The 14,228-nt window shown below is 37.8% G+C and overlaps 1 protein-coding gene across 6 annotated transcripts in view; it reads left to right on the top strand.

Annotated features, from left to right (window-relative positions):
* The window catches only part of ripor1 (RHO family interacting cell polarization regulator 1), a 104,236-nt gene that overhangs the window by 81,105 nt on the left and 8,903 nt on the right, over positions 1 to 14,228 (top strand). For 3 of the 6 annotated variants that reach the window (XM_079825163.1, XM_079825162.1, XM_079825161.1), the window contains exons 11-19: positions 363 to 511; positions 657 to 786; positions 2,006 to 2,158; positions 5,382 to 6,341; positions 8,393 to 8,526; positions 8,804 to 8,960; positions 12,763 to 12,898; positions 13,113 to 13,274; positions 13,584 to 13,742. In XM_079825163.1, coding sequence (XP_079681289.1) covers positions 363 to 511; positions 657 to 786; positions 2,006 to 2,158; positions 5,382 to 6,341; positions 8,393 to 8,526; positions 8,804 to 8,960; positions 12,763 to 12,898; positions 13,113 to 13,274; positions 13,584 to 13,742 — 2,140 coding nt within the window. The remainder of the gene's footprint in view (positions 1 to 362; positions 512 to 656; positions 787 to 2,005; positions 2,159 to 5,381; positions 6,342 to 8,392; positions 8,527 to 8,803; positions 8,961 to 12,762; positions 12,899 to 13,112; positions 13,275 to 13,583; positions 13,743 to 14,228) is intronic. The other 3 variants (XM_079825166.1, XM_079825165.1, XM_079825164.1) reach the window with 1 other exon arrangement.

The raw sequence follows: 14,228 nt of genomic DNA on the forward strand, positions 1-14,228 counted from the left end.
CAAATCACTAGGCAGGAAATTAGCAGGAATTGCACAAATACTGTATATAAAGCAACTTAGCATGGAATAGCCTTCCCCGACTTGCAGACAGCCTTTTACAGTAAGAAGAGTAAACAGTTGAGAAGTTGATTTTTTTTTTTCTTAATCCATGTCCTATTGTGCATGATTATTCTAAAGAATGCAATTATTTTTATTTTAAAATATGACAATAATAAAAATGAATTAACTTTACATTTTAAATGCATTTAAAATAAGATAAATGATGCCATAGCCTAAAATGTTTTGCATATTGTGCTGGTCATTAAAACTGATGGACTGATTGGATTTCGTCCTAATTAAACATTTGGTATGTGATTGTCAAGGTGACAGAGCTGAAGAGTCTGGCCAATCATGTGGTGGTGGGAAGTGTCTCGTGTGAGACGAAGGACCTTTTTGCTGCCCTCCCCCAGACAGTAGCTGTGGATATCAATGACTTGGGCACCATCAAACTCAGTCTTGAGGTCGTCTGGAAGTAAGTACAGCTTTTGAGGGATCACATAAAATGTTGTCAGATCATGTAGTGTAATTTTTATAAAGAAAATGAGTGATAAAATTGATCTTAATTCTATTTTAAATGCCCCATCGTCATGAAACTCTTTCTCCATTTTCTTCTGTAGTCCATTCGACAAAGATGACCTGTCGTCCTCAGCTAGCACTGTGAACAAAGCTCCTACTGTCAACAAACGCTTCTCTACATACAACCAGAGTCCGCCAGACACACCCTCTCTACGAGAGCAGGCCTTCTATGTGAGTCTCTGTCCATTTGTCCAATTTTATTCAATTTCCATTGTCCCGTAAATATACACAATGGTGTTCCAAAAGCCTGAAACTTTGTGCACATTTTTTTTCTTTAAAAACAACCTGAATCTACAAAGATTTTTTTAAACTTATACATTTATATTCATTTTATTATAAATAATATAATTTAAAGCGATCATGAATTGAGAAATCTTTTGACATGTAAGAGGCCATTTAACTATTAAAAACACAAGTTTCAGAACTCAAAACGTATTTTTTAGTCCAAAAACTTTTGAAATCAAGCTCTGAAAATGGCCTTTTATTTCAAAATTTTGACAATGTTTGATGCAAAAATCAGACTAACATTATAAGTGCACCTCAACCTCATATTATAAAATAATTTAAAAATGCAGTTCATGACCCCTTTAAAATAATTTATATATATAAACTATACAATAATAATATTATACTATTTGTATTTTAGTACAAATAGTAATTTGTAAGTTTTATTTAATTTTGTTATTATCATTTACAATAGTAAAATTGAAAAACTGAGTGTGTGTTTACCATTTTTATGCATGAACTTGTCAAACCTGATGATTTAAGAATAATCCAAAGAGCATCTTGTGCTGCAGTAGAACCAAGAACATCTGATTGTGATAAAGGTGTCACATGATCATTGACACAAATTTGTGACATATAAATATAACATTTCTTTGTTTTTATATTTTCCTATAGTATATTTAACCCTTTACAGGTATATATGAAATTTTGCACACAATATTTCTAATATGGCCTCAGACTTTTGGACCCCTCTGTATATCTACTTTCATAACTCATGTACTTTGCTTCTGATATACTCCAGGGTGTTTCATTTGATCTCCATTGGTTCAAACCAAACAATTTTTCTAAGTGCATACCACCATAATGTCGATATACCATTCTTCTCTCTCCCCCGTCCTAATGGAGGTCTCACAGTTCTCCAGACCAATTTAAGATTTAAATTAGTGCAATAGGCTCCACATAGACTTAATAGTAGTCATTTCTCAGAAGCATCTTGAGGTCACAGTAGTGTCTCCATTTCAGATAAGCTCAAATGAGTTAGATGAAATGGAAGAAGTTTGACTAGGTCAGACTCATAGCTTACTGGGTCAGATTTCCTTGGGCCAAAAGTGATGTAGCTTTAGCCTGCTCAAAATGCTCATGCTCTCCCGCCGACTGCATGCAGAGTCTGCAGACTGCTCCACAGAGCATGATATCCAAACAGCGCTGGTCCTTACTGGACGTGTTCAGAGACACACTGACAGAGAAACTGACTCAGAGCTGCTCGTGCAGCGACGTCACCTCGGTCCGCCTGGGAACTTCTCTGCTTTCCAGCCATGTAAGTGTGGTCGGCCCGTAGTAGCATATCTGTAGTCAGTAGATAACTAAAAAGGTGTGATTAGGGATGTGCCCGAAGCCTAAATCTGAATTCGGAAAGGCATGGAAAATGAATAACGCATTCTACAGAGCCCTTAAAGGGACATGGTTAGGCTTGCTGCGATAGTTGGTTACATTACAGTACATCAGATTTCACTTATCACTTGAAGATAGAGATGACTGACAGGACGATGACGGAGGATATGGTGCGCAACAGATCCTGAGTGTCATTGTCAAATATCTTATCTTGTAAAATGTGTGGTCAGTACCGCCACTACCCATACACAAAGTACGCATGATGGCAAATTGGGACGATTTCAATACCCAAATTATATACAATATAATTACCCAACAACATAATTGCGAGAGAATGCAAAAGCATTGAAATACATTTTTTCCTCCCATCTCATATTTTTACCCATCACCATGTCCCTTTTAGGGGCTCTGTAGAATGCGTAATTTCCTTTCCGAACACAGTATTTGGCTTCGGCGCATACCTAGATGTAACTAAAACAGGTTTGTATGGTTCTTCTAGTAATGAGTAGTATCTGCCCTCTATCTAGGAAATTATAGTTGTTGTAGTGATGATTTCCACTGTGTCCTGTAGTTACTGTCAGTTGTCTTTAATCAAATAGAGCAAATAGGATTCTCGTGCATGTTATTCGTCGTCTGTCTGACTGTGAGTGACAATAGTAGCATCTGCAGCCGTCAATAATGCCTTTATTGAAGCTGTTATTGTTTTGAAGGGTGGTCACATTAGCCCAGCAAGGCAGGGAGCGGCTGCAGCAGAAGTTAATTAGAGGGAGCAGGGAGTGTTTTAGCTCACTGGGACTGACGCCAGTCTGCTCTCCACTATAATGAAGCTCCGTGTCCAAAGATACACGCTAATGCTGAATGATGGAGAACACACTCCTATCGTCCTATTGTATGCTCATCTCCCTCCACAAACTAGCCTGCTGTCTGCTCACAGTCGTTATGTGTTGTTTTAGCGTATAGGCCTCACTATAATATGAAATTATGGCCTTTCACATGACTCCATCAGGGCTTCAACACAAGCATGATGAAGGATATTTTTACTATTTTACTATGTATAAAGTCTCTTTAAGACAAGTCAGTTCACTCTGTGGTCATCTTTTTAACATCTTCATCCATGGACCGCTAGTTTCTATGTAGGCAATAGTCACATACTTGAATAAGGCAAGGCAGACATCTAGAAATAAAACTGTCAACGCTTTTTTAGCGCAAATAATGCTCTTAAAAAACGTTTTTAGGTTTAACTTGTTAATGTGTATGCTGTATCAGTAAAGCATTTTTGTCTTTCTATATTTCTATATTGACCATTAAGATCTTGCCCAATCATTTTTCTTCTGCCTAGTATTTATTTGCACAGAATATCTAATGTGTATAACATCATGATTATTCAAAAGTTTGGGGTCCGTTAGATTTTTTAAAGAAATAACTGTTTTAATTCAGCAAGGATTCATTAAATTGATTAAAAGTGACAGTAAATATTAAGCAGCACTTTATCAACATTGATAATAATAAGACATTTTTCTTAATATACTAAATCAGCATATTAGAATGATTTCTGAAGGATCATGTGACACTGAAGAGTGGAGTAATGATGCTGAAAATTCAGCTTTGCATCACACGAATAAATTACATTTACAAATATATTAAAATAGTTTTTAAAAGTTAGTTTAAAATGTAATAATTTCACATTATTACAGTTTTACTGTGTTTTTGATCAAATAAATGCAGCCTTGGTGATCATAAAGGCATCTTTTAAAAACTAGGGATGCACCGAAATGAAAATTCTTGGCCGAAGCCGAAAACCAAACACGTTTAAAAAAAAAAAAAATCCATTTATTTGGCCAATTTTTTCACCATTGCATAAATTAAATAGTAAAAATTAGCTTTTTACTATTTTGTCTTGCTTTTAAAATATTTTTTACAAAACTAAAATATTTATTTAACACAGAGCTTTTTTTTTTGCATTCCAGCAGACATTATACAAACAAAGCACAATATAGCTTTAATTTATATTTATTTTTTGAATAGAAATATTTTTATTTGACCATCTTATGCCATCTTATCTTATCTTTGGCCTATTATGCCTACATGTATCATAATCAAATCAAGTGCAGATGTAGGCTAAATAACGGCTCCACCACAGCAGTGGTGTACAGTGTAGAGTGAGATATTTAAGATTATTTCGAATTTCAAAACTATTTTGCAACAAATATTTTTCTATTAATCTATTAGTCTGCCTTTACATTGCTTTAATGCATTACTATGTCACTTACGGAACTTTGCAGCGTGCAATAGGCCATTAATCCTTTTTGCAACATGAAAAACAATAGTTTTATTCAATGGATTATATAGACTGCAGACTCGAAAGCAAGCCAAGACCGCTCCATTTGCGATCACTAAACGCTGTCTATATGTCAGTTCATCGCGATCTCACAAATTTCAATGAAGCTGCTAACAATGCACAATAAATATCTTACTTACGTCGATTCGTTTCTTCACTTTGTTTGTTCATGAGAGGTTTTGAAAGCCTGTATAACTCAGCACTGAATAAAAACTCTGGCGGTTTGAGCAGTGAGTCGAGTCTGACTAACTTTAAACACATTGGCCATTGCGTACAAGAGATCAGCAACTATGTCAGTTGAGGGTGCTTAGACAATTCAGCAGAACAGTGTCTGCAAACGGCCATTTTTGCGTTTTTCTCTGACACTTTAATGCTTCCACACTTCCGACATGTTTGCTGCATCTCTCTCTCTCTCACATGAGCTGGTTGCTATATTTGATCGTGTCATCAAAAACTTTATTGTTCGGTAAAATGTATTCAGTCTTTTCACTTACACAATTTTTGCTATTTTCGGCCGAATCATTCCAGTTGCCGAACATTCGGTGCATCCCTATTAAAAACATTAAAAAGTCTTTCCAACCCCAAACTTTTGAGCAGTTGAATGTCTACAGCATTGTCCGTACAACTCAGTGTATTTCGACATCTGAAAGCTGAAATGTTTTAAACTTTGAGCGCTGTGTTCCAGCTTAACGCTTTGCTTCACAGAGTTTGATGCTTTGAGGACCAGTAATGCGAGTCATGCGAAAGGGTCTTTATTTAAATGATCAAAATCATTTGTTTTCATCTTCATAATCTCTTTCTTCCCCACTAGAATATGTTGAGGAGACAAGAAGAGATGGAGAACGGAACGGCGTGGTCAAACTCCTCCGAATCCTCAGATGATTCCTCCAGCCCTCAGCTTTCCTTGGGAATGCGTCATGCACACAAGAACTTAGTACAGCCTGAGGTACAAACTGTTCCTCCTGCCATTGAAATCTCATTTGCACCCCGTGAATCGGCGACCTCTACTCCCACCCGCCTGGCCAATCAGAAAGAAGTGGAGGAAGAAGAAGAGGAGGATCTGAAGAAACCAGCAGCCAGCATAACAGTCACCGCCGAGGCTCCTGTAAAACAGGAAGTGCCCAATGGCCATCCCCGGTATTCTCGCTCCCTTAGCCATATCAGCGAGAACAGCGCAGATGGTGTTTTGACAGACAGACTGGCTGGGGAATCCGGGGAGGCCACTGAAGATACTTCGATGGCCTCTTCTGTATTTGTAAGTGACATTGCCATGGATATGCCCCACCGAGCAGAACCATGTTTTGTAGTACCAGACACTCAGGAGAACTGTCCCATTCCTGATCCCTCCACAAGTGAGCCGTCCTGTCCCACTGAGCCACTGAACTGTTCAGAAAGCAGCTCTCCTGCTGAAACCACGGCTTGTGACTCAGCTGAAAAGGCTACAGAGCTCACGTCTAGGCCCACCTGTGGAGACAAAGACTCTTCCTCCGGTGCTAATGCTTTGTCCCAGCAGATGGACAATGGTGTTCCTAGGACTGATTCCTCTCATGAGCCACACCTCACAAAGACACAAACGGACGACCTGCTGGCAGAGAAGTCTGGTTCTTTAGTAGACACCAGATCCATGGGTGGTTTGGAGGAACAATCAGCAGACAGCAATGTGGAGGAGGCCCTAAGTGCCGTTTTGTCCTCCCTTGATGACTACAGAGGCCAGTTCCCAGAACTGCAGGTCTTAGAGCAAGAGCTGAAGCTGTTGGAGGAGGCGCTAACAGTGAGTGCTGCACCTTTTTACTGTTTGTGGGTTTGTTGTTGTGGTTTGGAGAAAAACATGTCCACAAAGTCATGCAATGCAACAAACTCTTTTATTATACATTGATTATTTTTATTGTATATAAACTGTAATCACTGTGATCTGATCAAGCAGTTTGGATCATCAGCCAATCAGGGGCCAGTTGCATAAACTAAGCCATTATGTTAAGACAGTGTCTTAAGATCTAGTATGAGCCACTAGCAGTTAGGCAAGTGGCATTCAGTCTTACTTTTCGTATCAAATTAGGCCAGTCTATGTTTTTATGTAACTGATTTTAAAAAGTTATGAACGGTCTTAAAGAAAAAAATGTATGTCTAACTTTTAAGACTAGTCTTAATGGTTTATGCAACCGGCCCCTGGACACGGTGCATTTACACTTGTCAGCATCAAATGGCTTCTGTATCTGGATAACTTATCGGATATCTGTTTCCCACGCAATATTTAAAACAAGTCTATAATGGAAAATGTTGTCCGAAAGTGGCTGGGTTTCTTTTTAAGACTAGTTTCAAATCTCATAAAATGAGGAGGAGGTTTCAAGTAATAATACATTGCATAGATGCCATGATCGAAATGGTAAAAGGAAGACGTATGGGTCCGATTGTTGCAAGATGTGGTGGGAAAATTGTGCATCCTTTACAGACATTAAATGGCTGTGCAACTTTCGGGTGCGAAAGCAAACTTACTGCTTTCTACTCTGCCCTTGATTGTCATAAAATAACACCAATAACACCCTGCTAAGTGATAGTGGGCGGCGTTTTGTGTGACGTTGACCTGTGCGATACGATGGCTAGATAATTTACATTACACTGAGATCCGATCACAGTGTGTCTAGATCGCCATCTTGATCAACATTTGAAATCTTTCATGATTTGGAGAAGGTAAAAACACAAGATGGTTAGTGGAGCGGAAAAAAACGCAAGGTCTGTAGATGTGTTTTTTAAAAGTTTAACTTATTTTAACTTGAATTCTGCATTTTTAGTGCACTGCGTCATGCACAAGATTCTGCAAAAGACGCGAGACATCAGCACAATGGTTAAACACGTAAATCTAGCGCTTTTGCTTTGAAAAACAGTGGCAAAGTAACGCAGTGGAATGGAAAAACACATTCTGTGTGAGTGGCGTCTTAGTGTGTAGCTCTTCCTGGCTGAGTCTGACTGAGATGTTTGATTCTCGATGTTTTGGGTGCAGAAGCCTTTGGGTGTTCCTTGTATCCATGACCCACGATAACCATCAAAGTCTCAGATCCGGGTTTGGCTTCAGAGTCTTTGGTCTTCATATACAGAACAATAGAGTTTATCAAAGACGCGCCCCTTGCTTTTACTATTAACTGCTTCATCCTGTGACTACAGAGGAGGTTTTCCTGGCACAACTTACCTTAGTCATAGACTAAACACAATGTGTCTCTTTCCAGAATTGGCCTTATGAATGTTCCAGGTTTTATAAGTTAAGCTTTATTGACAGTGTCTGTGTCATTTTGTCGATGAACAGCTATAATTTTTCCTCAGTTTGTGAAAAAAAAACGTTCAATGGAAGTATATTGTTCAAGGTATTCGGAAGAATTTAACATCGAATATAGGTCGCCATAAACATTGTAAATGTGCAGATTGTAAGATGTAACTTGCACAAAGTTAGTTAGCGATTTTACCATACAAGCCACATGTTCAAAAACTGTGTATTTAACATTTATTCCTGTGCAGTGGACTGACTTCCATTGAAATGCTTATTGCTATAAACATGATTTTTAATTGATTTTACAAGTAAAAAATGTTCACTGTTGTAATTGATAATAATATCATAAAATCAACAATTGAGCCTCGAACATTAATTTTAGGCCTTACATTCTGGGAGTTCTTTTTGCTAATAATAATAATTTGATTGTAGTTTTTATTGACCTTTTGAAACATTTTACACTTTAAAATCAAGGGTTTTTCACTTGTAATTATTTATAAAAATAAAAAGATTTATAGTTTGCATTTTTGTGTGTGTGTGTGTGCAAATGTGTGTATGTGCAGGTACGAAGTCGCAGTCGCTCATCCAGTGTCAGTTTGACGGTTGAAACGGCTCTTGGAAGCTTTGACTTCCTCAATACATCAGACTTGGAGGAAGAGGAGGAGGAGGATGGCGAGAGGCAGAGTGTGACAGACAGGTCAGAACTTGAGAAATGTCTCACCTCTCTGCTGTCAAGGAGTATTTTTGTAGTATATAAAAAAGAAACCAAGTTCAACCAAGGTTTCATCAAAACATATTGCTTCTATAATGTTACGTGACACTACTGCCACCTAGTGCCTTGAACAACTGTTAGTTTGAGTGAATCAACTTTATCTGTTCAATGCAGTCTCTTTACTTTTTCTGAAAATGTTGTTGTGTTGCCATTCTTCTTCTCTTGTTGTCTGACATGTTTGTTCTTGTGTATGTTTATACAGTGCAGAGGAACGGCCAGCAGCTGTGGAGAGCGCTGGAGAGGATGAGGGCTGTGAGGCGCGATGTTGGGACACTCCCTCCGGTCCTCTCAGCACAGGCTGCCCGTCTCTAGATCACACCCTGCTGGTTCATCTGAAGAACTGCAGCTCACAGCTGCTGGTCAGTTACTGTAGTCTAATATTACTTCATATGGACATTTGGTTCCACATATATAGGGAACAACATGAAAATAATCTGAATGTGTGCAGATTTTTTTTTCTATTGTGTTGTTGAGCATAAGTGTAAATACTTTATAATCAACAGAAGTATTAATGTTCTTCTTGAATTCACTTCTTGATTACATAATCTTAGATAATCTTCAATAATAATAATAATTTCTTAAATGATAAAGTATGTCTAAAGTAAAAAATAAGTCTTAAATTATCATTTTGAGCGTTTGTCTATATATATATATATATATATATATATATATATATATATATATAATGTGTGTGTATATATGTATGTGTGTGTGTGCGTGATTAATAATGATTGAATTGATTAATTAGCACATATATTAAACACAGTTCTATATATATGGGCTTGACTTTAACTCGGTAAAGCGGGTATATTTCAGCAGTGGCGTGTAATGTAGTCACTCCTACTAGCCAGTTTGAAGGGTTGGATTTTATATGTTATATGTACAATTTTCAATTGTAGTCTTTTAAAAAGGCATCTGAAATACTAAGTGCAATATAGATTTTTCCATACATTTTCCCCAGAATAGATAGATACACGATACCAGCGGCGCTTGCACTCTCTACTCTCAGACAGTGAGTTGACACACAAACCCGCCTCCCCTCACTCATTTGCTCCCGATGAATATTGTTGCTGTAAAAGGGCTTGAATTTCGGCGTGGGTTTGCGCGCATTGCAGGGCCGTAAGTTGTAACCACCATAGACATTGAGGGAGACAATTCCCCCCGAATAATTACTTTCGATATTTGATATTGTTGATGCTGCTCTGCTGTACTCCATTACACACCGTTCTGTTTGTTGATAGGATGACAAAAGTAAAATGCTACATTTTTAGGTTGGTCTGCCTAAGCGGTCTAACGACGCTCATCACTGTCAGAATGAGTGAGATGGCCAATCAAGTCAAAGAAGGCGGGGCTTACTGTTAGTGCAAATTCCAACCCCAACATGACACTTTAGTTATAGCAGTGAAAGAGTGTCGTAAGATGTAAGTAGCTAAACATTTGATATATGACAGCTGTTTTACGATAAAAACAGCGACCAACAGTAATAATCAAGTGATGCAAACTACTTGCCATTTTTTAATGAAATTTCACCATTTTGAATTGAAAATAAGACATTATTTTAGGGGTGTCCCCGACTAATGATTTACACATTTGAATCAGAATTGTCGAATCTTTCTATAGTCGACCGATAGTCGAATCATCTATGTGTGTGTGAAAGGGTTGGGACTGGGAGGGGCACGACAGTCAGCAGGAGGGTAAAACTATTTTTATTTTATTTTACACACTCCACACAGCAACAACTTTTAATAAAGCGACCAAAACTGCCTGCCAATTGACAGACGAACTGACAATGGCTTTCTTATTTAGGTTTAAATAAAAGGTAATGTGGTGGATAAACATTTGTAAAACGTTTTCTCGTAACATTTTACAGCCACGATCGAAATACAAAACATCACACAAATATATAAAAGAACATTTTGATAAATAAACCTAAACAAAATACCTGCCTAGAGAGGAAAAGAACACACTGACTGCAGACAGGATTTGCATTTCACATTTTGCGAAATTAAATTAAATCGGCAAAATTGCTGTGCCAGCATGCTTTCAGTGCAGCGCAACATCGAGACAACGAAAAACAATAAAAAGCATTAATTTACAGAATTAAATTAGAAAAGAATATACATTACTAATAATAAAAAAATAGATAAAAACGAAATCAAGTCACAGAGAGCATAATAAATGTGTGCAAAATGCCAAAGTGCAGGGGAACATATGAAGACTTAAGATGCAAAAGCCTCTAAGTCCGTCTGACGTCTTTCTTTAAAATAAGCATTTTTGACAGGTTTCTATGTATAGGTTTGTACCTAAGTACCGGTACTTCTGAATGGGCTGAGGCTGGGATTTAGTGGGTTTGAAGTGAAAGTATTTTATGAACGTATACTATATGCGGAGAGCATTCACTCAGTGCATCTGAAGCATCTGAACTCTTCATATATAAAAAATACAAGCCACAGTTAAATTAAGTAACCCTGAGTGACTAATAAATAAAATAAAAATAAATAAATTATTAAAACAACGAAAGTTTAGCCAGAATTGTGAAATTTCTCTTTTTAACTGCCGAAACAACAATAAACGCTAAACTGGCAGTTTGTTTTAGCTAAACATGTTCACAGCAAATTAAAATTAGAAACGGCTGAAATGTTTGAAAACACTTGTACCCTACCCGATCGAAAAAAATCCATTCTTTCACTCTGCTTGTGTGCGTTTGAGTCTTTTCGAATTGTGTGCGGGGAAAACCAACTTGTTAACGTTGGCTGGCAGCATTGCGCTCTTAAACTTGCCCGTTTTAAGTAGAAAACCATGTTTGTTGTTGATGAGTGCTAGGACAGGAGCTGTTGGCACAACTTGCATTTTACTTTTTTTGGATCATCTTTTACTATTTCAAAGTGCATCCACACTTTAGAGTTTCTTATTCCAGAAATTTAGTAATCCCTGCCGCCAAGATGCGCCTCGTCTGTCACTGATCAGGGAAAGTGAAACTTAAATCTGTCACAGGGGTGGTTGGATTTATTCACACACACACGTTAAAAATATTTATTGAACGCTTCTTTCTTTTCACTGTTTTTTTTTACAGCATTATCATAATTAAAGGCTGTATATAACTTAATATAACCATACAAAACCAGTAGTTCTGTGTGAAATTAGACATTATGCACCCCCATATTGCCAAAATGGTATGATCCTCGTTTCGTAACACCCACGAAGATTCGACTGTGAGATCGGTGGTCGAATCAGGCTCCGCATATCGATGCATCGAATCTACGACTATTCAGGGTCACCCCTACATTATTTATGTAAATCATAACTGAATTTGACGGGACAAGAAACCTTTAGCATTTTTACATATTGGGCAAATGAAAATAAGAGTGAATGTGTGCACTCTTTTTAAAATATTTTAAATATTTTCTGTATTTTAATATATATATATATTATTTGCAAATAGTTTACTTCATAACTAGCCTACAATATAACTGGACTTTTACCATTTTTAGTTATTTTTCTTTATTTCCTTAAATCCCTTTTAATCCTTTAATAATTTAATTCTTTCAAATAAACCAATGAGACCAATAAGAGAAAAAAACTGGTCCCCCTAATGTCTAAGACATGGTAATGGCCTTGGCATATTGTGCATAATTGTACTCATTCCCGCAGATTTTGTGCTCACACCCAAAGTGCACTCATAAAGCGCACCCACATCTCTACAAAATTGAGTTCTGTTTTGCTGCTTATTGCGCTTAAACAGTCAAATACACACAAAATAATGCCAAAAATTCCGGTATTGGTGAGTTTTTGGGTAAACAGTCAGTTATGTTTTAAGTGAACATAAACAGTTGAGTAAGAAAATTTATGTGTAACAGTATAATGGATCCGTGTCTTAAAGTGACAGCAGCCTAATATACATGCCTCCAAATTATGAGATAATATTAAAAATATCTATATGGCAGTTTTTACCTATGGTATCAATGTCAAAATTGTGGCCAATGAAAATGTGGCTAGTAACTTTTTGGAAAAACTCTTGCCACAGTGGCTGGTGGGCAAAACAAGTTAAAGTCAAGCCCTGTATATAAAACCACTACTGTTAACACTACTGGGGATTTTTATGTTTGAAGTGTTTTCACTGTGCATCTGTATTCATACTCTGTGTTTTGTTTTTGTAAACAGAGGTTAGGCACATTCGGGCCTCTGCGCTGTGGGGAGATGTACGCTCTGGACCGACTTCTCAGGGAGGCGAGAGTCCTCGAGCTCATACGATGGGTTGTGAAGGACTCGAGGGGCGGAGTCATCCAACCAGAGGAGGGTGAGTCTCGCAGGTTTTTATATCAAACCGTTACCTTACCTTACCTCTGTTTTCTTTCAACTATGTACTCTAATTTCTGTGCAAATGTTCATACATTGTTTTTCATGCATCGCAGATCTTACATTTTACAACAGAATGTTATTTCACATATTTGTCACTATTTTTTCCTCACAACCACCTCTATTTCTGACATTCTCTTTGTTTGTCGTTGCAGTTGTTCCTCAGTTAGATCAGTGCCAAGGGGCTGTGTTTCTATGGCGGCAGTGCACGGATGGCTGCAGTGTGTATAGCACCTCCACAGAGGCCTTCTTACAGGCGCTCAGCAATGCTTACGCCAGCAGACTCCCAGAGAGAGGAGTCGGCTTCACAGACACAGGTATGTGTGTGTGTGTGTGTGTGTGTAGTGTATTAATGCAAGAACAGGCACCGGAAATTAGTTATTGGCAGATTGGTTTCTAAATGGAAATCGCTGTACAATCCATTAATCAACATAAATTACAACCTTAACTATAACTTCCTGCTAATAATTGTTTCTGATGAGACCGAGTGTGTAATTAAAAGTGTCTAAATTTCAGCAGACTTAATCAGATTGTCTTTTGACGCTCTGTTACACTGAACTTTTGTGTGTGTGTGTGTGTGTGTGTGTGTGTGTGTGTGTGTGTGTGTGTGTGTGTGTGTGTGTTAGTGTTTCTTCGTCTGCTGGAGCGGATCCTGGAGAGGAAGCTGCCCAGGCGTGCAGGATGTGCATCCAAAGAGACTCTCACCCTCTTCCAGTTTTGGAGCTACCTGGAAGCAGAGGGGGTGAATGACTTGGAGACACACATTCCTGAGCTGGCTGAAGAAGGTATATTTGAGGGCCATATGAATGCCTGTGCAAATGCACAGCAATTTGCAGCGACACATCGACCAGTAAAATATGTAAAAATCCTTACAAAAAAATACACAATTTTGCTTCTCAAATAAATGTAAGATTTCAGAGAAACTTGCACTACAGTTCAAAAGTTTAGAGTCAGTCAGATTTTTAAGGTAATTTAAATTTTACTATATATACTTTTTAGGGCTGTCAAAATTAACGCGTTAACGCATTAAAAATATTTAACGCAATTATCCCAGCATCTGTTTTTTCAGTCTTAATTTGGCTAGCGTTACATTATATGATCACGCTCTTATCCACGCAAATGCTTTTAAACCATTCAGTTACAACAAGACACACACGACTTGTGCGCAGAAAGATGATCGCCAGTATTGAGTTGTCTTTTGCGCTTGAACAAACAAGACAACACACAGGATTATGCCAAAATGCCCTTTTCGTCAGTATTCTTATAAGAGC

The sequence above is a fragment of the Gobio gobio genome (genome assembly GCF_949357685.1).
Source record: "Gobio gobio genome assembly, chromosome: 9".
NCBI lineage: Eukaryota > Metazoa > Chordata > Actinopteri > Cypriniformes > Gobionidae > Gobio > Gobio gobio.